At 43.5% G+C, this 23,622-nt stretch overlaps 1 protein-coding gene across 1 annotated transcript in view; it reads left to right on the top strand.

The window, feature by feature from the left end:
• Positions 1-23,622, top strand: part of LOC306932181 (S-adenosyl-L-methionine-dependent tRNA 4-demethylwyosine synthase TYW1-like) — a gene marked incomplete at both ends in the record, with an annotated part of 40,174 nt that overhangs the window by 5,185 nt on the left and 11,367 nt on the right. The window contains 3 exons of the mRNA XM_079513879.1: positions 13,721-13,773; positions 13,894-14,012; positions 19,230-19,339. Of these exons, the coding sequence (XP_079370005.1) occupies positions 13,721-13,773; positions 13,894-14,012; positions 19,230-19,339 (282 nt within the window). The remainder of the gene's footprint in view (positions 1-13,720; positions 13,774-13,893; positions 14,013-19,229; positions 19,340-23,622) is intronic.

Genomic DNA, 23,622 nt, shown 5'->3' with positions numbered 1-23,622 from the left:
GTTCTGTAAAAGTGGTGGTATTATATTTGTTTGTTTGTGTGTGCCTCGACGGAGCGGGCAGTAGAGTTTCTGCTATCTGCACGCTGGTTGTGGTGGGCCGGTCTGGGCCAAATTCGCACGAAAATGACCGGGCCGAATCTTTGTCCCAGTCCAGCCCTGCTGTACTTTTTACTCCAATGCATTTTTTGGAAATTAACTTTGTAGACATAGATTATTTCAAAATATACATTAATATACATTAACCCATTAGAACCAGGAAAGCATCTGTGTCATTTTAGATTTGAGCATTGGCTATTCAAAAGTAGCAGTGACTTCCTGACGTGCTGCGAGCTTCTACATCTGCTATTTTTGAATATTTTTGAAAAATCTTGAAAGTTTCAGAACTACTGATTTAGAAGGCATTTGTAGCATTTGCCTCATGTTTTCATGGGTTAACCAATGAAACCGTATATTATACTTTTACTTTTCTATTTGAAAATAGCAGATCTATAAGCTCACAGTGATACGTTTTGACCAGCGATGGGCTTGCAGATCGGCTTCGGATCGGTTTCCAACTACATTTTAAAATCCTTCAGAAAAACACACACACACACACACACACACACACACACACACACACACACACACACACACACACACACACACACACACACACACACACACACACACACACACACACACAGTCACAGTCACAGTCACGCATAGGAGTGGCTAGCACCACTCAAAAAAAGAGAGTTCTGGTCCTTTGCATCGGAAAGGAGGCAGCTTTCACTCTCCTGTTTCTTTCATTCTTTTCTGTCTAAAATCAGATTCCCAAAGCGGTGGAGAGAGAGCTTGCACGCTCCTCAGCAATAAAACACACAGTCCATTCATCATCAAGGCTTTTTAAAGGGTTGTGACAGTAATGTTTGACAACTACAAGCCCAGGAGAAACAAAAGTAGCTTATGTCTGAGAACACATATTTCAAACAGATTGGGAAGTCAGAGTTTTCTCCAGGAGGGGCGAACTCCACTTGCGACCGCGACGGGTCGCTTCGACGGCTGTCTGAGTCGTCGCAACGAGTGCACATCGTCGCGGGTGCCTGACTCGTCCCGACGGGTCGCCACAGGTGCCCATCGTCTCGACGGGCGCCTGTTTTTGTCGGCGTTTCTGAGTCGTCGCGACGATTGCCCATCGTCTCGACGGGGGCCTGTTTTGTCGCGACGATTGCCCATCGTCTCGACGGGGGCCTGTTTTTGTCGGCGTTTCACCCGTGCGTCGGAGAACGGGCGCTCGTGCTCGCATCTGCCTCTCTCCCTCCTTCCCTCCATCCATCCTATGTGTGTGCTTCCCCCCCCCCCCCCCCCCCCACCCGACCGCCTCCCCCTGTGGGGTAGGGGGTCGGGTGGGGGTCCCTGCGGACCTTTGGGGGGGGGGGGGGGGGGGGGGTCCGGGTCCCCTTGGGAATCCCTTTACGCATGCCTTCATTTGTCCCCGTGAATTGCTTCCATTATTTTAATCCAATAACCATATGTTGCATCACATTTTATCGATTGATATAACTTCAATAACCTCCGGAAATAAGGATTTTTTTTTATTCGATTTGAACGTTTAATGGCCTATTGAAAAGACAAGTGTTCCTTTTTTTTTTCCTTTTACGCACGAGAGAGAGAGAGAGAGAGAGAGAGAGAGAGAGAGAGAGGGGGGGGGGGAGAGAGAGAGCCCTCTATTAATTTCATAATTCCACAGGACCACAAACAAGTTTTTGCACCATTGTATAAAGTATACCACTATAGGCCTACCATACAAACTGTACAAACTGACACTCAATCCATCAAAGGACATGCAGGAAATTAAAAGAAAATGATCTGACCATGTCACGCGCCGGAGCGACGACCACCACCTGCAGTCTCTTTTTTTACATCCATATACCATTATATTTGTGCGTGATTCTTTATATTGTCTATAGCCTACCATTAAACTATATAAATCATTTTCCCAAGCTTACAAAACGTTGAACGCTGCTCTGCACCGCTACAGCAATGGCAAGCTGACTTACCGTATAAAATGCAGCTTGGCCATTTATTTATTTAAGTTCGGGACCAAGGCAGCAAGCTAGCCTATACTTGGCAATTATATTATAAAGCCTTTTCTTTTCTATTGAACAATTGCTCACTCACACCTTTGCAGAGGTAAAACATATATCCGATATTTTTTATCAGAGCTGCATTGATTCATGCGGGGAATAGATTAATATCATCTCACTGTCATCTGTCTGAATGCCATGTGGAGAATGGATTTGTTCTGATCATGGACACGTAGGCATAGGCCTATAGCTATTTAAATTTTCAACCATATACGGCGGGTAGCCTCCTCTTTGTCAGATCTAAGTGCAGGTTCATTTCATGATGTCGTCATATTAAAATGATTCACGGGACATTTGGCACCAAACTTGATTGATCTCATGATGAGATCAATGTAGTAGCCTACAGCCTAGCTATAAGTTCCCCATATTATAATTAATTAAGGTGCACTGGCTTAAAACTATGACTGGCCGAATTGCACGCGCTGATGCAATAATGTGGACTTCTATATTTGTATAGGGCTAATTAGCCCTCGTGACTGCTGTCTGTCTGTCAGACCGGCATGTCTGTGAACCATAGAAATAATCTGTTCTGTCCGGGCCAGGCTCGCCGTTATATTCATTTTCCAATGTGAATTTCACCCAGATTGGACTGTCCACACACACACACCGACAGTGTGACTCAAAGGAGCTCCGTAACAAAACAATTTCAATAGGCCTACTGCAGGCATTACTACACTAAACAACGTTGGATTCGTACAGTGCAGAATGCAGATAAGTGTATGTTCTTATAATAATTGTGAGTTTGTTTTTTAACATGCAGCGCGAGTCCGCGAGAGCCGATCTACAAGCTCACAACGCGTTGCACTGCGAGTAGAAAGCTGTCAAGTGAGCAGCGCAATCGCGCATGCTAGAAATATCCTAATAAATAAATAAAAAGGTGTCGGGCTTGCAGGGGCAGTTTCTGTATGGGACTCTAGGCTAACCTGCCTCTAGAATGCTTGCATTTAGGCATACAAGTGATACTTGGCTTTTATATAAGCTATCATTTTTTTTATGTGCTGACCAATGTTGACACATGCCTACATATTTTATCTGAGGTTTGGGGACTTTTAATTGAGTCAGCATGAAGACTAAAGCCTTCTGAATAAATCTACGCAAGCAGTACACGACCCTCTGAGCTGGCGCAGCTTATAGCGGAGTTTCCGACCAAACAACGTCACCGTCAAGTTCACGTTCAACTTCATGAATTCCCACGTAATGTGGGAATCCACGTAAATGCCTGTCCGCTCACGTTACGTAACGTTATGAGCGTAAACACCGTTGTGAATGAGGACCTATAGGCCTACATAGAAAGCAGTAAATTGAATGAAAGAATGAATGAATGAATGAATGCATTAATGAATGGATGAGTAATTTATTTAATGGTATGCAGATGGTTATTTAATTTAATTTCATATTTAATTATTCATTATTATTAATTATTTGTTTAATGGCCTATTGAAAAGACAAGTGTTCCTTTTTTTTTTCCTTTTACGCACGAGAGAGAGAGAGAGAGAGAGAGAGAGAGAGAGAGGGGGGGGGGGGGAGAGAGAGAAAGAGAGAGCGCACGCACGCAGACGGAATGTGTTCACGCTCGTCCTTCTGGGGGGTCCCCGGGAGACCCCCCCAACGCAATAGATAACACAGAAATCACAATGCATTTACATTCAGCCGATCTACGAGCTCATATCTGCTTCTTTGCGAAAGCCGCGCATTGCGACGTATTCTGTCTGTCTGTCTGTCTGTCTGTCTGTCTGTCTGTCTGTCTGTCTGTCTGTCTGTCTGTCAGCGCACGCTGACAGACAGACATGTTTAAGTTTTCCATTGAACTATTCAGCACCGAAATAAATTACTCATCCATTCATTAATGCATTCATTCATTCATTCATTCTTTCATTCAATTTACTGCTTTCTATGTAGGCCTATAGGTCCTCATTCACAACGGTGTTTACGCTCATAACGTTACGTAACGTGAGCGGACAGGCATTTACGTGGATTCCCACATTACGTGGGAATTCATGAAGTTGAACGTGAACTTGACGGTGACGTTGTTTGGTCGGAAACTCCGCTATAAGCTGCGCCAGCTCAGAGGGTCGTGTACTGCTTGCGTAGATTTATTCAGAAGGCTTTAGTCTTCATGCTGACTCAATTAAAAGTCCCCAAACCTCAGATAAAATATGTAGGCATGTGTCAACATTGGTCAGCACATAAAAAAAATGATAGCTTATATAAAAGCCAAGTATCACTTGTATGCCTAAATGCAAGCATTCTAGAGGCAGGTTAGCCTAGAGTCCCATACAGAAACTGCCCCTGCAAGCCCGACACCTTTTTATTTATTTATTAGGATATTTCTAGCATGCGCGATTGCGCTGCTCACTTGACAGCTTTCTACTCGCAGTGCAACGCGTTGTGAGCTTGTAGATCGGCTCTCGCGGACTCGCGCTGCATGTTAAAAAACAAACTCACAATTATTATAAGAACATACACTTATCTGCATTCTGCACTGTACGAATCCAACGTTGTTTAGTGTAGTAATGCCTGCAGTAGGCCTATTGAAATTGTTTTGTTACGGAGCTCCTTTGAGTCACACTGTCGGTGTGTGTGTGTGTGGACAGTCCAATCTGGGTGAAATTCACATTGGAAAATGAATATAACGGCGAGCCTGGCCCGGACAGAACAGATTATTTCTATGGTTCACAGACATGCCGGTCTGACAGACAGACAGCAGTCACGAGGGCTAATTAGCCCTATACAAATATAGAAGTCCACATTATTGCATCAGCGCGTGCAATTCGGCCAGTCATAGTTTTAAGCCAGTGCACCTTAATTAATTATAATATGGGGAACTTATAGCTAGGCTGTAGGCTACTACATTGATCTCATCATGAGATCAATCAAGTTTGGTGCCAAATGTCCCGTGAATCATTTTAATATGACGACATCATGAAATGAACCTGCACTTAGATCTGACAAAGAGGAGGCTACCCGCCGTGGTTGAAAATTTAAATAGCTATAGGCCTATGCCTACGTGTCCATGATCAGAACAAATCCATTCTCCACATGGCATTCAGACAGATGACAGTGAGATGATATTAATCTATTCCCCGCATGAATCAATGCAGCTCTGATAAAAAATATCGGATATATGTTTTACCTCTGCAAAGGTGTGAGTGAGCAATTGTTCAATAGAAAAGAAAAGGCTTTATAATATAATTGCCAAGTATAGGCTAGCTTGCTGCCTTGGTCCCGAACTTAAATAAATAAATGGCCAAGCTGCATTTTATACGGTAAGTCAGCTTGCCATTGCTGTAGCGGTGCAGAGCAGCGTTCACCGTTTTGTAAGCTTGGGAAAATGATTTATATAGTTTAATGGTAGGCTATAGACAATATAAAGAATCACGCACAAATATAATGGTATATGGATGTAAAAAAAGAGACTGCAGGTGGTGGTCGTCGCTCCGGCGCGTGACATGGTCAGATCATTTTCTTTTAATTTCCTGTCCTTTGATGGATTGAGTGTCAGTTTGTACAGTTTGTATGGTAGGCCTATAGTGGTATACTTTATACAATGGTGCAAAAACTTGTTTGTGGTCCTGTGGAATTATGAAATTAATAGAGGGCTCTCTCTCTCCCCCCCCCCCCCCCTCTCTCTCTCTCTCTCTCTCTCTCTCTCTCTCTCTCTCGTGCGTAAAAGGAAAAAAAAAAGGAACACTTGTCTTTTCAATAGGCCATTAAACGTTCAAATCGAATCAAAAAAATCCTTATTTCCGGAGGTTATTGAAGTTATATCAATCGATAAAATGTGATGCAACATATGGTTATTGGATTAAAATAATGGAAGCAATTCACGGGGACAAATGAAGGCATGCGTAAAGGGATTCCCAAGGGGACCCGGACCCCCCCCCCCCCCCCCCCCAAAGGTCCGCAGGGACCCCCACCCGACCCCCTACCCCACAGGGGGAGGCGGTCGGGTGGGGGGGGGGGGGGAAGCACACACATAGGATGGATGGAGGGAAGGAGGGAGAGAGGCAGATGCGAGCACGAGCGCCCGTTCTCCGACGCACGGGTGAAACGCCGACAAAAACAGGCCCCCGTCGAGACGATGGGCAATCGTCGCGACAAAACAGGCCCCCGTCGAGACGATGGGCAATCGTCGCGACGACTCAGAAACGCCGACAAAAACAGGCGCCCGTCGAGACGATGGGCACCTGTGGCGACCCGTCGGGACGAGTCAGGCACCCGCGACGATGTGCACTCGTTGCGACGACTCAGACAGCCGCCGAAGCGACCCGTCGCGGTCGCAAGTGGAGTTCGCCCCTCCTGTGTCTGGGACCGCTCTGCCTACGTGATTCTCCCAGCTTGCCTTTCTGAAGTTAAGTAATTTGTCTTTCTGTAACCTTCTTAGATTATACTGTTATTATAATTTATTGCCGTACATTCATGTCTGGGACTTAATCCCTGAACATGTCTCAGTCACATTACTTTTCTTCACTTTAGATTTTCAGGCGGCAACGCTTCGAGTTGTATCAAATTGGTCTTCGAGCCTTATAATTGGTTTTATCTTAATTATAATTCCATCAGGCGTCATCAGGTGTATTGATGTTGTTGGTACTAACGGTACCAACATCAATACAGCATGGAATTGTGGACAAAATCTTATCCAACGACGACGAAACATTCCACGTTTTGGGTTCTGAGAGGCTATACATGTCACCAATTGGTAGAGAGAGACTGATGGCGTGCTATGGCATTCCCCCAAAGTTCTATATTGTTGTGAAGTTCTTTCAGAATATAGGCGCTGCAAGTGCCAAGCAGATGAGGGAGATTTTATTCTGAAAATCCCTTTCCCCCAAAACCGTGAAGCCAAATCTCATCATTACGGCATCGCGCTAGTAAGTCCGATCTCTCTTTAGAAGCATTAACCCATTTTGGGGCGGGAACCCCTTTTGGTGTTAGCATTACGTTATGATTTAGCTATTGAAAAATAGCAGATCTACAAGCTCATAGCGCGCCACCGAGTGGCGCACTACGAGCTTGTAGGTCTGCTATTTTTGAAAAATCGAATAACGACTGACATAGAAACATGTGACGAAACCGAAAGCACTTTGCAGTCTAGCAGCTGGCCATGTTGTTTATCTTTCACCAGAAACGGTATAGTATGTCGGCCGCAATGGGATGAAAAATCACTCTACTCATCTGAACGCCGGACGTTCGCGCATTTTGCCTTGTGTGTGCGCATTTTGCCTTGTGCTTGGAGGAACATAGCAACCTGCCTAGCAACCTGGGCACAGTAGAGGTATGTGTTTTGCTTCTGATGGTGGATTTTGATATAAAGCGATTACCCGCAGCGCCGCGGGTTTGGCCATCAAAGGGTAATTATTATAACCCGCGGTGCCGCGGGTTATGGCCATGGCTGGCGTCAAGGGTGTTAAGAGCGTCTGCTAAATGCCTAAATTGTAAATTGAAAAAAGAATAAGTTGCCTAATACACAAATAAATTAATAGGTTCAACAATAATGGAAAAACAATACAATTAAGTTCTAATTCAAATTGACTATTTGAAAGTGTTTGACACGTTTATGCGCCGATCGAGGCCAATTGAAAAACAACGCTGCTGCATACATGGACTTTCAATGCAGTCTTGAACCACACACACCATACACGACTATTAAATGCATTTATTTTGCTATCACATGAAAGTGCCTTTCGGGCTACGTGCAATAATGTGCAAAGCTAAAGTCCTTATCTGTAGCCTGGACTGTGTGATATCAGTCCTTAAGTTTACTTTATACAACTCATCATCAGCACTGAACTGCTGAAGTTCTGTCGGTACACTTAGCCTCCTCTGCTGTCACAGGAAGACGAGTGGTTATCAAAGATCTGCACTTATGCACGCTTTGGGGGCTGTGGAGCCTGTAATAATGCTCTGCGTACACTGCGTAGGAGGATGGATGACTCAGGACAATGATTTGAATGCAACGCCATGCTGTGTGATTCATGATAACAGCAGTTTGTCGAAATAACACATATATTATCTCGGCCTGGCAAGCTGAGATATTGCATTCGGCCATGCATGTCTGTCTGTCTGTCTGCAGCTAACCTCTAGGCTGTATATAGGCTGTGAGATCAGATTCCTGAATATCCTGCCACCCTAATAGACAGCGCAACACCCCATCCTTTGTCCGCCTTCTCCTACCAAACCACACCGTTTGCACACATCTCACCATGCACAACACCAACAGCATGCCTGTCCAGACATCAACCACTACTTTGCATCCATGCAACTGTCATATTTACAGTGAGTGTGTGTGTGTGCGTGTGCGTGTGCGTGTGTGTGTGTGTGTGTGTGTGTGTGTGTGTGGGCGCGCAACAACACATAATAATAAATAATAACCCATCCGTTTCTACACAATACTGGGTATAAACACACAGCTGAAACATGAAGTGGAGTCTGTCAACTCGTGCAATTTCCTTCTCCCCATATTGCGCTGCTACGCAACTCTAGGATGAGCCGCCCGAAGGGCGGCGAAATTCTAGTATTTTTAATACGTCAGCAACAATGTCATTTTTAATGAATAACCGCAGAGCAATTGTCCCTACAGGACATGGCATGTCTGTTCTACGTAGCTATGGACAGGAACTAGACATGTGTGCCTGTCCATCCATCCGTCTAATTGAATAACAAAACTGTAAATGCACCAAGTCTCTGTACGTGTGTACGTCTGTAAACCACGTAACTCGTACATCCCACTGACCTTAATTATTGGAACAAACAATACTATATCTACAATCTTGTTCAAAACTATGAAAACTCACAAAACATGCAGTAATCCTGGTCTCTAAACAAACTGCCTCCCCCTGACCAGCCGCGGCACCTGATGGAGGGGAAAGGAACTGGTTGGAATACCGTGTTCCTTCCACGCGCTACGTCCAACCAGGGAAACTCGCCCCTGTCACGTGTAAAGGGAGCAACTTGGACACTCAGGCAGGAAGGAAGCATGAGTTCAAGTCCGTTGCTCTCCCCATGTCCCCCATATATGGGGACTAGGTTGGCGGAGGGTGTCTAGAGAGCCCAAGATCACATTAGATAATTGGCACAGGGGTGAAAAAAATGGGTTACAAAATCGAGGGGTAAAAATAAAAAAATAAAAAACTATGAAAATAACTAATTATATTTGTATTGGTATGACCATGACGGGATGGGAAAAATGAAGCGATATGCCATCATCATCCACACCTTTGTTCCTCTACATCCTCGTCGGCTGTTGTTGGAGATGATGGTGTTTTTACAGCCACCTCGTCTCTCAAGCCGCATCGCCACGTCTTGCTTCCGTTCCTTTGGGATGTATTCCCTTTTGAACATGGGGTGGCTCGCAGTTGCCATGAGACAGACACTTGCTGTTTTCAAACACATGGCCAAACCTGAAAAACCTTATTCATTTCCCCCAGAATTGTAGCCTAATTGTAGCTTGGTTTCTTTTAGTTACAAGCTACAAAAAAGACCCAAAAAGTAGCTGAGCTACTTAACGAGGTACACAAATATGAATGTAGCTCGGCTACGGCAAGTTACAGCAAAAATGTAGCTTAATTTGCACAACACTGGACGTTACGTGATCAATTCTTTTTTTCTGTGCTCCGATATTCATCCCGAGAAACGCAGTTTCAAACATGCGTGCAAACACCTTAACTGTAGGGCGTGGCAATACATTGCCTCTTATTAGCTGGGTCTTACTTCTGCGAGAATGTGGACTTGTAGACAAACAATTTTAATTACTTTTTGAGTGGTGCCTATTATCGTTCCATTACCCAGCTATGTGTGTATGTATGTCTGTCTCTGTGTCTGTATGTCACAGCACAGACAGCTGCAACACCTCGCCAATACCGCTGGATGGCACTGTTGAGCAGCGACACACACACACAAACACGACTAGGGATGGAGCCAGAAAATCGGGTCCATTACAAACCCGGTTCGGCATTTATCGAGACCCGATTATCAATAAGCATTTGGCTTGTCGAGCCTCTTATCGGGTATAGCCGCAGCGGCTGACGTCATGGGCCGCTCGCTATAAAGGAGGTTGGACGCGACGGGTGGTTGCGTGGTTCGTCATCGTTTGCCGTGGTGGAAGTATGGTGGAACGGGTGAAAAGTTTGGTAACATTAAAAAAAAAGACAAGATGGGAGCTAAATGCAATAATGTAGCCTACCACAGTTGTTGCATGCACGAAAGGGAGCATTTCGACAATGCATAGACATCTGTCCATAATGCATTGTATTAAACCCAAATGCGATACCTTTGCATGTCTGCATGAGTCGAAACAACACGGTAAGACGTTGCCATAAATTATTAATCCAATTCATAATAATACGTTTGGGAAACTCAAATCTCCCTGCTGCAGAGCTACAAGCTCACAACGCGGTGCAACCAGACACGTTGTGAGCTTGTAGATTTGCTATTTTTGGTGCGCGACACCGACGTACGATGATGTATACATTTCACTTTTAAAGTGACGGTACACAATGAACAGTTCCCTCTGTCTGTTATAAAGGTACTGTATAAGGCCTATAGTAAAATGTAGTGCAAAGGCATGTCTTGGTTGGTTAAAATAAAGAGAAGATTATTAAAATATAATAAGCATATATATGTGTGTGTGTGTGTGTGTGTGTGTGTGTGTGTGTGTGTGTGTGTGTGTGTGTGTGTGTGTGTGTGTGTGTGTGTGTGTGTGTGTGTGTGTGTGTGTGTGTGTGTGTGTGTGTGTACACACCTTAGAACTGTTTATTGGCATACAAACTCTCACAACTGGCCAATAAAAATAAGGTTCTGTTCTTTCCACAAAATAATAGCAAATGCTCGATAGTGGGCTCGATAAGGACCCGGCTCAATAAGCCTGCTGATAAGGTGATCGTTATCAATAAAACCTTAACGAGCTCCATCCCTACACACGAGACACACACACACACACAGACCATGGCCAGGGAGGGGGGCTAGTACGTATAGTTGCACCGCTCAGTTCACAGTTCACACAGGTCTGATTTTTCTAAATCTATGTTTTTTGTGCCAAGGAAAGCTTTTCAAATCCTTCTCTGCTTCTTTACTCTGCTTATCCTGATCTTCCACTTGTAAATCGCTCCGGATAAGAGCGTATTAATGTCTAAGTTGTAAATGTATTATGTAACACAAATTTGCCTCTGACAATTTGAACTGGATCCAATAATATTCCTTATACATATTTCATCAGACAAAGGTTTATGGTTGCTGGCTGTTGGCCTTCATTACTTATTCATCCTGATTGGGTAATAAACCTAGAGCAGACACTTGAAACATAATGAAGTCATATCAGTGAATTTGCCTAAAGTGTTAAAATGAAGGGATATCTCTTTCAGCAGTAACAATCATTATTCCGTAACCGTAAGCATCCTTCTATCAGCTCACACTTAAGCCATTAACCCTCTTACGGCCACCCTAATTAACAGTGCCTTCTACCTGCACTATTCATATGTTTAATTCGTCATTTTAATGCCAATAGAAAAATCTAGCCTGATTATCAGACTGTAGCTTTCTTGAAGCTTCAGTCTGACATTGTCTCCTGTCTGAGCGATTTCAAGGGGGAGGGGATTAGAATTTCCCTCAACCAGTAGCCATTGGTGTTGTTTTTCCCTCCTTCCTCTGTGTGTTGCGCTGCATGATGACGCTGAAAACGGGACTCGGCGCTGATTGGTTGTTCGTTAGACCCACCCCCACCACCGATTCTCATTGGTTAATACATTTTTGTACCGAAGAAATGATAGGTTCACAGTGCAACCAGACCAAGAGACGGAGTCCACTCATAGAGTGGGCGGGGTCTTTGGGCTGGATCCAGGCTAAGAAAAATCTGTGACATACACACTATATCTCATTTTGACACGGTAATCCTATAGTACAGGGATAAGCAACCTTTGGCACCGGTGCCAACATTGGCACAAAGAAGGGTGATCTCTGGCACACTGGCATGAATTGGTTTAAAATAAACTATATAAAAAAGTCAAATAAATGAAGGCCCTCACATTTATATGTAAAATCCTACACATAATTCTGCATTCATTAAAACTCTGAACTCTGACTGGGGAGGGAGTCTGGGAGATAAGTGGATTATTGCTTCTCCGATTCTAATTATATCATAATCATTACAATAATGTGAAAGTAAACATTTTACAAGAAGGGAAAAGGTTATATTCGTGGGCAATCAAAATATGTTGGAATGTTTGATGTGTCATTAAAATTCATGTTCACAATAATAACTAAGTCAAATTAAGCTCTAATCAAGCCCCAAAAATTGCATTTTAGGCAGCGATGCACATAAAGACCGCACGCGTGCGTGAGAGAGCGTGCACGCGAGGATTTCGGCCGGTTTTAGGTAGATTACATCGGCCGTTAGCCAAACTAGCCAAATGTTGCTACATTTTGCTACATTAAGCCCCCGATTATAGGGAATTAAACGATTACGTCATTTACGTCAACGGGTTATGATGGCTTTTTTGATTCATTACGTCAATTACGTCAATAGCCATAAGGGGGTTAAGACCTGGAACGCATCTGTGTCTCCTTCGCTTTTAACCACTTTAACCATTATTTTAAACTTTAGCTGTTGAACAATGCAAATCTTTGAATATATATTCTTTCACAACAAACGTTTTTAACTCATGTCTTTGCTTCTGGGTTTCCCTGGAACAACATATTTTCAGATGGGGGGTCGGTGGCCAATTACACATCATTTGTGGGGTCCTTGACATGAAATAGTTGGAGAACCACAGACAGAAACGGGTTTTTCAGAAAACTGTCATGATTCAGAAGACATTTGTAGAATCTGGTCTCAGATCTTAATGGCTTTTAAAGCCATTCAGCACCAGCGACTTCTATTAACTCTTTAAACCGCTAAAGCATCTGTGTCATTTTAGATTTTAGCGTTGGCTATTCAAGAAATAGCAGATCTACACGCTCACAGCGTGTCACTTCATGCCGGCCCGCGAGCTTAGTTTGTACATCTGCTTTTTTCGTAGCCAGCCTGATTCACTACGTTCTGTGGGTTTTTGAGCGGTGCCTAGCCGCTCCGATGGCTGGCCGCGTTTGTATGTCTCTGTCTGTTTGGAGTATGGTATGTCTGTTTGTAGTACGGCCACAACAGCTGCAATACGGCTGGCAGCCAGCCTGCGTGTTGTTGAGCAGTCTGCACCGCCCAGTTCACACAGGTGTGATGTGTATTTACACATTGGTAAAATAAAATGGTGCATTTATATAGCGCCTTTATCCAAGGCGCTTCACAGAGTTTGTGCATTACATTCACCCATTCACACACACATTCATACACCGATGCCGGAGGAAACCATGCAAGGTAAAGGTACCAACCAGCACATCGGGAACAATTAGGGGTTCAGTGTCTTGCTCAAGGACACTTCGACACTAACTCTGGGGGAGCCTGGGTTTGAACTGGCAACCTTGCGGTTCCCTTCCAGCTACTCTACCCCTGAGCCACCACCGCCACATTGGTTAAACAATGCAATCATGTGATTCTTAGTTGTTCAGCAATAGCTTCTGCAGGTTTTTCTTTTCTTACATGACTTTTTTTCTCTTTATCTGTGCAGGATACAAACTAATTGGAAGTCACTCAGGTGTGAAACTTTGCCGCTGGACCAAGGTACGTACAGTAGTGTATCAAACGCTTTGCAGCATGCTGTACTGTTGTAGACTTTTGGGACCTACTGTAAATGGAATCCACAAAGCCAACAAGGTGTTTTTTTCCCCCTTCATGCTATAGTCTATGCTACGAGGCAGAGGAGGCTGCTACAAGCACACGTTCTACGGCATCGAGTCTCACCGCTGCATGGAGACAACTCCCAGCCTGGCCTGCACCAACAAGTGTGTCTTCTGCTGGAGGTAGGTGTCTGGAGATTGGACGAGTGTGTCTTCTGCTGGAGGTATAGGTGTCTGGAGAATGGACAAGTGTGTCTTTTGCTGGAGGTATAGGTGTCTGGAGAATGGACAAGTGTGTCTTCTGCTGGAGGTATAGGTGTCTGGAGAATGGACAAGTGTGTCTTCTGCTGGAGGTATAGGTGTCTGGAGAATGGACAAGTGTGTCTTCTGCTGGAGGTATAGGTGTCTGGAGAATGGACAAGTGTGTCTTCTGCTGGAGGTAGGTGTCTGGAGAATGGACAAGTGTGTCTTCTGCTGGAGGTAGGTGTCTGGAGAATGGACAAGTGTGTCTTCTGCTGGAGGTAGGTGTCTGCAGAATGGACAAGTGTGTCTTCTGCTGGAGGTAGGTGTCTGGAGAATGGACAAGTGTGTCTTCTGCTGGAGGTAGGTGTCTGCAGAATGGACAAGTGTGTCTTCTGCTGGAGGTAGGTGTCTGCAGAATGGACAAGTGTGTCTTCTGCTGGAGGTATAGGTGTCTGGAGAAAAGACAAGAGGTTTGTCTCACGTAGCCACACAACTATTCCGCAATCTCTGAATGCTATATAGAGTCTGGAACTACACGTGCTGTAGTCTTTCGTGCCGTTCAGGAAAATATATTTACATTTTTATTTTATTGAAATTTTTTGCTAAGCAACCAGCTGTATATGCTTAGATGATTTCTATTTATATTAGGATCAATTTGCGCGATCAGAGCTTCCGTTGCTCCAGACTGTATGACGGAAGCATTTGAAAATTGCGAGCGGCAACAGTCTGGCCACGCGAGGCTAACAAGAGATTGACTTCTGTGCCTCAGAACTTGGAAATAAAATGAAATGAAATGATTACTATATTTACCCAGGGTATCTGGGCTAAACTCAAGAACTTGTTTCCAGCCAGGCCCTGCTCATAGAACATTTCATCGTAGTGGTTAAATGCCTTGTTCAAGGGCACTTCAGCGGTGGTAATTTTAACGTGTCGGACCTCTGATTCGAACTGGCGACCTTCCGGTATCAAGACCGCTCCGCAATCCGTTCGGCCACCGCTGCCACTGGCTGCCGCTGCCACTGGACTCATCAGCTCACAATGACGTTATTATTGGCCAACACTGATGGCCAATTGATTCATCTGTAAATCCCAGATCCAGACCCTCCAAAATGTTCCTCCTCACATAGTTCAATAGACCAGAATGTAGTGTATGTTCCCTTTCCTTACTTATTGTACAGTATATATATCTCTAACCGAACCCCTTTATTTCATGTTTGCTAATTATAATCATTCTCTGTCATTGAGTAATGCTTTCTCTCTCAACCATGGTACAATTTGGCAGATGCTCTTAATCCAGAGCGATTTACAGTAAGCAAAAACAACACATGGTGGTAATACATCTAATACATAGAAATAGTCAACAAGCATCATAAGCTAACAATAGAATATCTGTACAATGAAACTAGTATACACTATAGAGTGAGTGCTATGTCTACATAATATGCAATGGGAAGTGCATTCCATAGTTTTGGAGCCAGAAGGGAGAAGTGTCTGGTGATTAAGGGATGGAACGCTAGTACCCCCTGCATAATGGAGAGGCGGATAAGGTGGAGGCTAATTAATTTTGACGTGGGCGAGACGGGGTGAGAGAACATGCCACCCTTCCTCCAAATTCCCTTTCAAATATTAACCGTGTAGATGGAACATTGTGACATGACGCTGACAGTGTACGCTGCCTCTGAGGACATGCCATTCTCTTCTGGGTGGTCCATCTGGGATGATGTCCCATAGGCCTTTAGCTGTAAGTGTCATGGCACTACATTGGATTGGCATTGGCAGTTTATGTGTCTGTGTATGTGATTAATTGATAAACTGGTTTATATATGGCAAGTCAATCAGACACAGTCAAAAGGCATTACTGATACTGAAATAGACCATCGCTAGTTGATTTTTAGATGGATTTTATTTTGTTTCTTTTTTTTAGCTTGGTCATTATAAAAGCGTTCGAAGTCAGGCTTGTGTCAGGACACAGAATGGACAAACCTGCCCTTATTAGTGTCAGGCCACAGAATGGACAAACCTGCCCTTATTAGTGTCAGGCCACAGAATGGACAAACCTGCCCTTATTAGTGTCAGGCCACAGAATGGACAAACCTGCCCTTATTAGTGTCAGGCCACAGAATGGACAAACCTGCCCTTATTAGTGTCAGGCCACAGAATGGACAAACCTGCCCTTATTAGTGTCAGGCCACAGAATGGACAAACCTGCCCTTATTAGTGTCAGGCCACAGAATGGACAAACCTGCCCTTATTAGTGTCAGGCCACAGAATGGACAAACCTGCCCTTATTAGGACAGTGAAGGATTTGATGTGGCTGCCACACACTGCTTTAACTCACCTTATTCAACCTGGGAACATTCTAGACTAGAGGAAGAAATGTGTCCTTTTGAAATATTTTTTGTTTCTTTGGGTGGAACGCCGAATGGCCTTCACGGTTTATTTTCAGCTTTGGATTTCACTTCATAACATCTTAATTTGATAACAACATTATTGTCTCGGAGAGAGTATGTTTTGCTCTCCATTGTGTGTGTGTGTGTGTGTGTGTGTGTGTGTGTGTGTGTGTGTGTGTGTGTGTGTGTGTGTGTGTGTGTGTGTGTGTGTGTGTGTGTGTGTGTGTGTGTGTGTGTGTGTCCGTCCGTCCGTCCGTCCGTCCGTCCGTCCGTCCGTCCGTCCGTCTTTGGACAGCTAATCTCCGGCTTTGGACAGTACACCTACAGATTTTGGTACACAGTCTCTCTAGAGCCATTCAACGAAACTTTCAGATTTTTCAGACTTCCAAAGTTCGCAGGAGTGCTCAGTTTCAAACAAAATGCTGCAAATCATGAACACATCGTGTGATTTCTGTGAATGTACATTCCCACTAGGCAGAGGAAGAAATGCCACTTCAACATTTTCAACTCAGCCTCATGGTGGCGCTATAATTGGCCGTGTTTTTACCTCTGATCTGTGCAAAACTTTGTATGCACACTCCCTAGAGGCCAAGGAAAAACCTTTGCCTGGAATTTTTCACATCTGCTCTTTATAGCGCCACCAGGAGGCCGACATATGTAACACATTTTCTAATATTACTCCTTCAGATTTTATCAAAATTTCACGCAAATCGGTACACATGCTCTCCATAGTCATGTGATCAAGGCTTTAAACTTTAAATTAGCAACACACAGAGCACTGCCCTGACTCATCCAGCTACACTAATCCAAGACGATGGCCATGGAGTTCGAGACAGCTTTGTTCTCATGTCTCGCAGCACACGCAAGCTCAAATGACTCCACATTTTACACAAATATTGCTAAGTGTTATGCAACATAACTACTATGTTATTGCGCAACTGGAAGTACTGTGATGCAAAATACATCACTTCCTTTCTTTGTCTCCACCAGGCCGAAGGCATGGGGAGAGAGTATGTTTTGCACTCCGTCCGTGTGTGTGTGTGTCCTTCCGTCCGTCCTTCCGTCCGTCCGTTATCAGCTAATCTCCGGCACCGTTGGCCCGATCCATGCCAAACTTTGCACACACACTCCCTGGATGCCAACGACGAACCTCTGCCCCAAATATTCCTCAACGGCCTGTTATAGCGCCACCATGAGGCCGATTTAGGCAAAACACATTTCTGTAGATAACTCGTACACATTTTATCCATACATCACACAATTCGGTATACACTATCTCCATAGTCATGTGATCAACACAGATCTGCACAATTCCCCATCTTCCATCCTGATTGGCTAAGATTGGCTTCCAAAACTCACATTATTGGTCCGTTTCGAACAAAATGCCACAAATCACAAACACAGTGTCCAATTTCCATGAAATTATACACGCACATTTCCACTAGGCCGAGGACGACATGGCACATTTGTTTTCCCAAATCAGCCTCATGGTGGCGCTATAACAGGCCAATTCCTGTTTTTTTTTACCTATAACTGCATCGACAACTTATGTATGTGCACTCCCTAGAGGCCATGGAAAAACATTTTCCCTGCATCCCTCCACATCTGCCGGTTATAGCGCCACCATGAGGCCGATTTCTGCAAAACACATTGTTTATGTTAGTCGCACAGATTTCATCCAAATCTCACGCAAATCGGTACACATGATCTCTGTAGTGATGTGTTCAAGACGAGCCTGTTGGATTTCTCAGATTCTACACTGATTAGCTAAGATTGCCTTCCAAAGTTCTCAGGAGTAGCCCGTTTTGTACAAAATGCTGCACATGTCCTGCTCATCCAGAATTCTATCCTCAGAGATGCTATGAGTGATCTGGCTCTGCATTTCCTCAACAAAATGAAGAAAATTGTTGCAAGAAACAAACAAACAAAAAAACATGTTTATATTACTCCTAAACATTTTGCCAAACATCACACACACTCCTATCCTCCTGGTGGAGACCTGTGCCCAGAAGGGCACTTTTTCTAGTTTTTTCTCCATTCTTCCCCCCATTTTTGAGGGGCGCCAGCCCCTCCTATATTCAGCTTAAATTTTGTCCTAACGGAGAATGGAGAATTTACGTCATAGGTGTCTGAGCAAATCGGCTATTTTGTAATTTTTGTCCTAACACAAACATGAAATGCCATTGACAATGAAATTATAATTTACATCAGATGTAGACGAGCAAATCGGCTATTTTCGTCCTACACAAAGATTAAATTCCCATTGACAATGAATGGAGAATTTACGTCATATGTGTCTGAGCAAATCGACATGTTACGTCATGATGATGTACGATGATAAGAGCGCCCCTCACTTCACACGGGTGAGAATTTATTTTGTCTTGTCGAGCTTCTGGTTGCTTTAATAGATATAGACCAACACTGAAGAGTCACTATCGAGCAGTGAAACGGCAGCAGTGTCAGTGCATGCCATCCCTAATCTCTCAAGACAGAGTTTCAATTTGCAACGAAGATCTGTCAGCAGCACGATAGTTGAACTGTACAGCTCCTGAGGGATTCGCCCTTGAGGATAGAAGCAGTTTAAACCAAGACCTTAGGCCCATTCTACAAAATGTCTTGTGAATCCTAACAGTTTCATATAAAACCTATGTTTCTGTCAGTGGTTCTCAAACGTTTTCAGGTCAAGGACCTCAAATATTATTATGTACTGTAATTGTCCACCGGACCCCCATCTGAAAATGTGGGTACTGTGTTTTCCTGCCACCAGACACCACACTAACCCGGTGGGCACGGAGTGGCGTTGGAAGATGGACCCTGCTGAGACCATCCTCCAGGAGTCTGTAGAGAAACACCAGAACATGATCCACGGGTTCAGAGGTCAGTACTGCTACTACAGCTAATGGATCTCATATCACTCTCTCTCTCTGCTTTGCACCCTGTCTGTCCGTCCGTCCGTCTATCTCCGTCACCGCTGACCCGATCAACGTGAATTTGTGCGCGCACACACACACACACACACACACACACACACACACGATCCCTGGACACCAGAGCAGAATCTCTGCCCCAATGTTTCACATCTGTACACATCTGTACACACTCAGTATCTCTTCTATAGTAATTTAACCAAACTGGTCTGTCGGAATTGTCATATTCCATCGTTAGCCAAGATTGGCTTCTAAAGTTTGCCGGAGTGGTTAATTTTGAACAAAATGCCTCATCATGATAATTAGCGAAAGGTAGCTACATTTGTGGCAAATCTGCTAAATAAATGCTTACAGCTTTCTTCACAGATGTGTTCATAAAGGTGTCTACTATATCACCTCTCAATTTGTTCCAAGTCAACTCCCTTTGGAAACTTTGTGACAGCTTCTGAAAGTTGGGCTACCATTAACTCATCCATCGCCAGGAACGCTTAGCACCCCCAGGGTGCTAAGAGGCAATAATGCATTAAGGTGTTTTGGGGATTTTTATTAATTAATAATCGTATTATGGATGGTTTTTAGCCCAAGTGTGCCCCCAAAATTGCACCTCACTTCACACGTGTGATTTTAATTTATTCTTTTGTGTGCTTGGTTTGGTTGTTTCGGGTACATTAGACATGGCTGCCAGTTCCCACCTGATGTCGTGTGGGAGTTCAGAGTGATCCAGACCGTACTGAATAACTGCTAACTTACATAACGTCTTCAGACTTGGACTCAAGTCTAAGATATACAGGTTAGAAAGTGTGTCCAATCCTCCAAAGAGGATCATACGATCTCCCACAATGCAACATCTCCGAAAATTCGTTGGACACAGGCCTTTCCCATTGGGCTCCACCTTCTTCCAGGAGAAGGTCTCTGGACTGAATTTCCACAGACAGTTCAGGGGGGGGGAGACAAATAATTAGAAGAAAAAAGGGCAGGGTACAACACTGTGTACACTTTTTGAGGGGCGCTAGCCCCTCCTATGTCCAGCTTTTAGCGTAAGATGACATGTGCTTCTCTCTCCCCGGCACCTTGGACTAATTACAGTATCCCTCTCAATATTTCTACTATCTTCCCATAGATGGTGCGATGACAATCTTGTTATATTGTACGTAAATGCTATAGTTAGCACAGTTTGTGGAGCATGCCACACCAACATTTCGCTGGTTGTACCTGTAGAGAGTGACAAAGACTCTTGAATCTGAATCTTACATAACTGGAGTGTCGATAAGATAAACTATACGATAAAAATATAAAACTGAGGGATACATTTAGTTGTCACATCACTGTCATCCTTGCCATGTATATGTGCACATGCTTGCTCACGCACACACACACACACACACACACACACACACACACACACACACACACACACACACACACACACACACACACACACACACGCGCGCACACCTAATGATTGTGCGCCACCAGTTTTCTTCACAAACAGAAGATAACTTGTTTTGACAGGTTCTTCTGACACAATTTGCCAAACAGTCTTCTCTTTGTGACAGATTATATAAAATGTGTTTTGAGCAATTTGTTATATCCCTTCAATTTGGGATTAAGACATGTCGGTTGTTTTAAGGATAACTTTGAGTTCTTAAAATAGTTTGTCCGGAGGCAATGTCCACCTCAACCACACAATTGCACAATTGCAAAAAAATAGCATAACCAATACAAAAGGATATTATATAATACCTAAAAACCTCAAAAATATCTATTAAAGGACGACTTCACCACTTTGCGACCTATCTTCATATAATAGGTCCAATCCAATCCAATCCAATCCAACTTTATTTATAGAGCACATTTAAAAACAACAGAGTTGACCAAAGTGCTTTACATAACAAATAAAAGTGCACAAAATCGTCAAACATATTATAGAGATACAAATATACAACAGAGTGGAGAAAAACAAAACAAACAATAAAACAAAAGATAAAAATAAAATAAAATAAAATAAAAACATAAATAAAAAATAACTCACTCTGGGGTAAAAGCTTGGGAATAAAAAAGTGTTTTAAGACGGGATTTAAAAATATGGATAGAGGGGGACAGTTTTACCAAGAGGGGGAGTTCATTCCACAGTTTAGGGGCAGCTACCGAAAAGGCACGATCTCCCCTAAGTCTCAGTTTTGCCTTTGGGACCTCCAGCAGAAGCTTGTTAGCTGATCTTAATGATTTTTCTGGGACATACAATTTTAAAAGATCTGAAATATAAGGAGGTGCTAGCCCATTAAGGGATTTAAAAACAAACAATAAAATATTAAACTTGATCCTAAAACATACAGGGAGCCAGTGCAGTGAAGCTAAAATGGGGGAAATGTGGTCACGCCTTCTTGTGCCTGTCAGAAGGCGTGCAGCAGCATTTTGCACTAGTTGCAATCTATAAATGCAGCCCTTGCTAGCCCCAATATAAAGTGCATTGCAGTAATCCAGGCGGGTAGTGATAAAAGCATGTATGACTTTTTCAAAATCTAAAAAAGTTAAAAAAGGCTTCACCTTAGATAAAATCCTGAGCTGGAAAAAAGCTGATTTTAAAACTAAATTCACCTGTTTATCCATTAAAAAGTCACTGTCCATTCTTACACCAAGGTTGGTTACGGTGGGTTTAATATATTGTGCCAGGGGGCCGAGGTCCACTTCGGACATATTTGCAGCAAGACTGGGTTTAAAAATTATAATCTCTGTTTTGCTCTCATTCAAATTTAAAAAAATTAAAGCCATCCAGGCTTTAATGTCATCCAGACATTCCAGGAGTTGGCTTGGTGGTACAGTCTCGCTTGATGGGGAGGTAGATTTGGGAGTCGTCTGCATAAAAATGGAAGGACATGCCATGTTTGCGTAAAATTGACCCTAGGGGGAGTAAATAAAGTGCAAAAAGAATGGGCCCAAGGATTGAGCCCTGGGGCACCCCATAGGGGAGGGGGGCAGAAGATGACATTAACCCACCGGTGCTGACGGTGAAGCTTCTCCCAGTGACATACGACCTAAACCAATCCAGTGCTGTTCCCTTTATACCCACCCAGTGCTCAAGACGTGAAATTAGGATAGTGTGGTCAATCGTGTCAAAAGCGGCCGTAAGATCTAAAAGCAATAAAACCGCAAAATTGCCAGAATCTGTAGTTATTAAAAGATCATTAAAAACTCTTAAAAGTGCTGACTCAGTGCTATGAAGTGGTTTAAAACCGGACTGGAACCTCTCAAAAATACCGTTTCTATCAATAAAATCCTGGATTTGTAAAAGTACGACTTTCTCTAGAATCTTTGAAATGAAAGTTAGTTTAGAAATGGGTCTAAAATTAGAGAGAATTGTGGTATCTAGGTTTGTTTTTTTAATTAAAGGTTGCACTACTGCCTGTTTAAAATATGTTGGTACAATACCAGAAACTAAGCTGCTGTTTAAAATATGCTGGATGTTGGGTCCAACAGTGTCCCACACCTCTTTAAGTAGGCGGGGGGGGATACTATCTGTGGGACAGGATGAGGGTTTTAATTTAGAAACGATGGTCGCAAGGGAGGGAAGGGAGGCGGCTTCAAAGTGAGTAAAAGTGGCAGTGGAAGTAAAATTGATGGACGGGTCAAACGAAGGGGGAGTAATATGGGCTCTAATTGTAGTGATTTTATTTACAAAATACCTCTCTGAGCCCTCCCCAGAGGTCTCTGGGGAGGGCTCAGAGAGGTCAGCTTGGGGTGGGTTTAAGAAAGAATTAATTGTGCTAAAAAGTACTCTGGGTTTATGACAATTAGTTAAAATAATCTTGGAAAAGTGCTTCGTTTTTTCAGCCTTAACAATTTTCTGGTAGCAGTTCCAGCTTTCCCTTAAAGTAGTGAAGGAGATTTGTTGTTTGTCTCTCTTCCACCTGCGTTCAGCTCGTCTACATACCTGTCTAGCAGCACGAGTGGTGTCATTTAGCCATGGTTCTGATTGGAGTTTAGGATGCATAACTTTCTTTGGAGCAACTGTGTCGAGGATGATTGGACAGGTGGAGAGAAAAGAAGAGGTTAAAACCTCAGCACCACGGGATGTTATTGAAGCCTCAATAACATTTAAAAAGTCTTTGACTTGTGGCATAGTGGGACAACAAATGTGTGTGTTCATGTCGCCAACAATCAGGACCTTGTCATACTTTGGCATAACTTCAGCTAGGAGCTCAGAGAACTCATGTATGAAGTCCTTATTATATT

This window comes from Electrona antarctica, assembly GCF_951216825.1.
Source record: "Electrona antarctica genome assembly, chromosome: 11".
Taxonomy (NCBI): Eukaryota; Metazoa; Chordata; class Actinopteri; order Myctophiformes; family Myctophidae; genus Electrona; species Electrona antarctica.
This window is presented reverse-complemented; position numbering and strand designations above follow the sequence as displayed.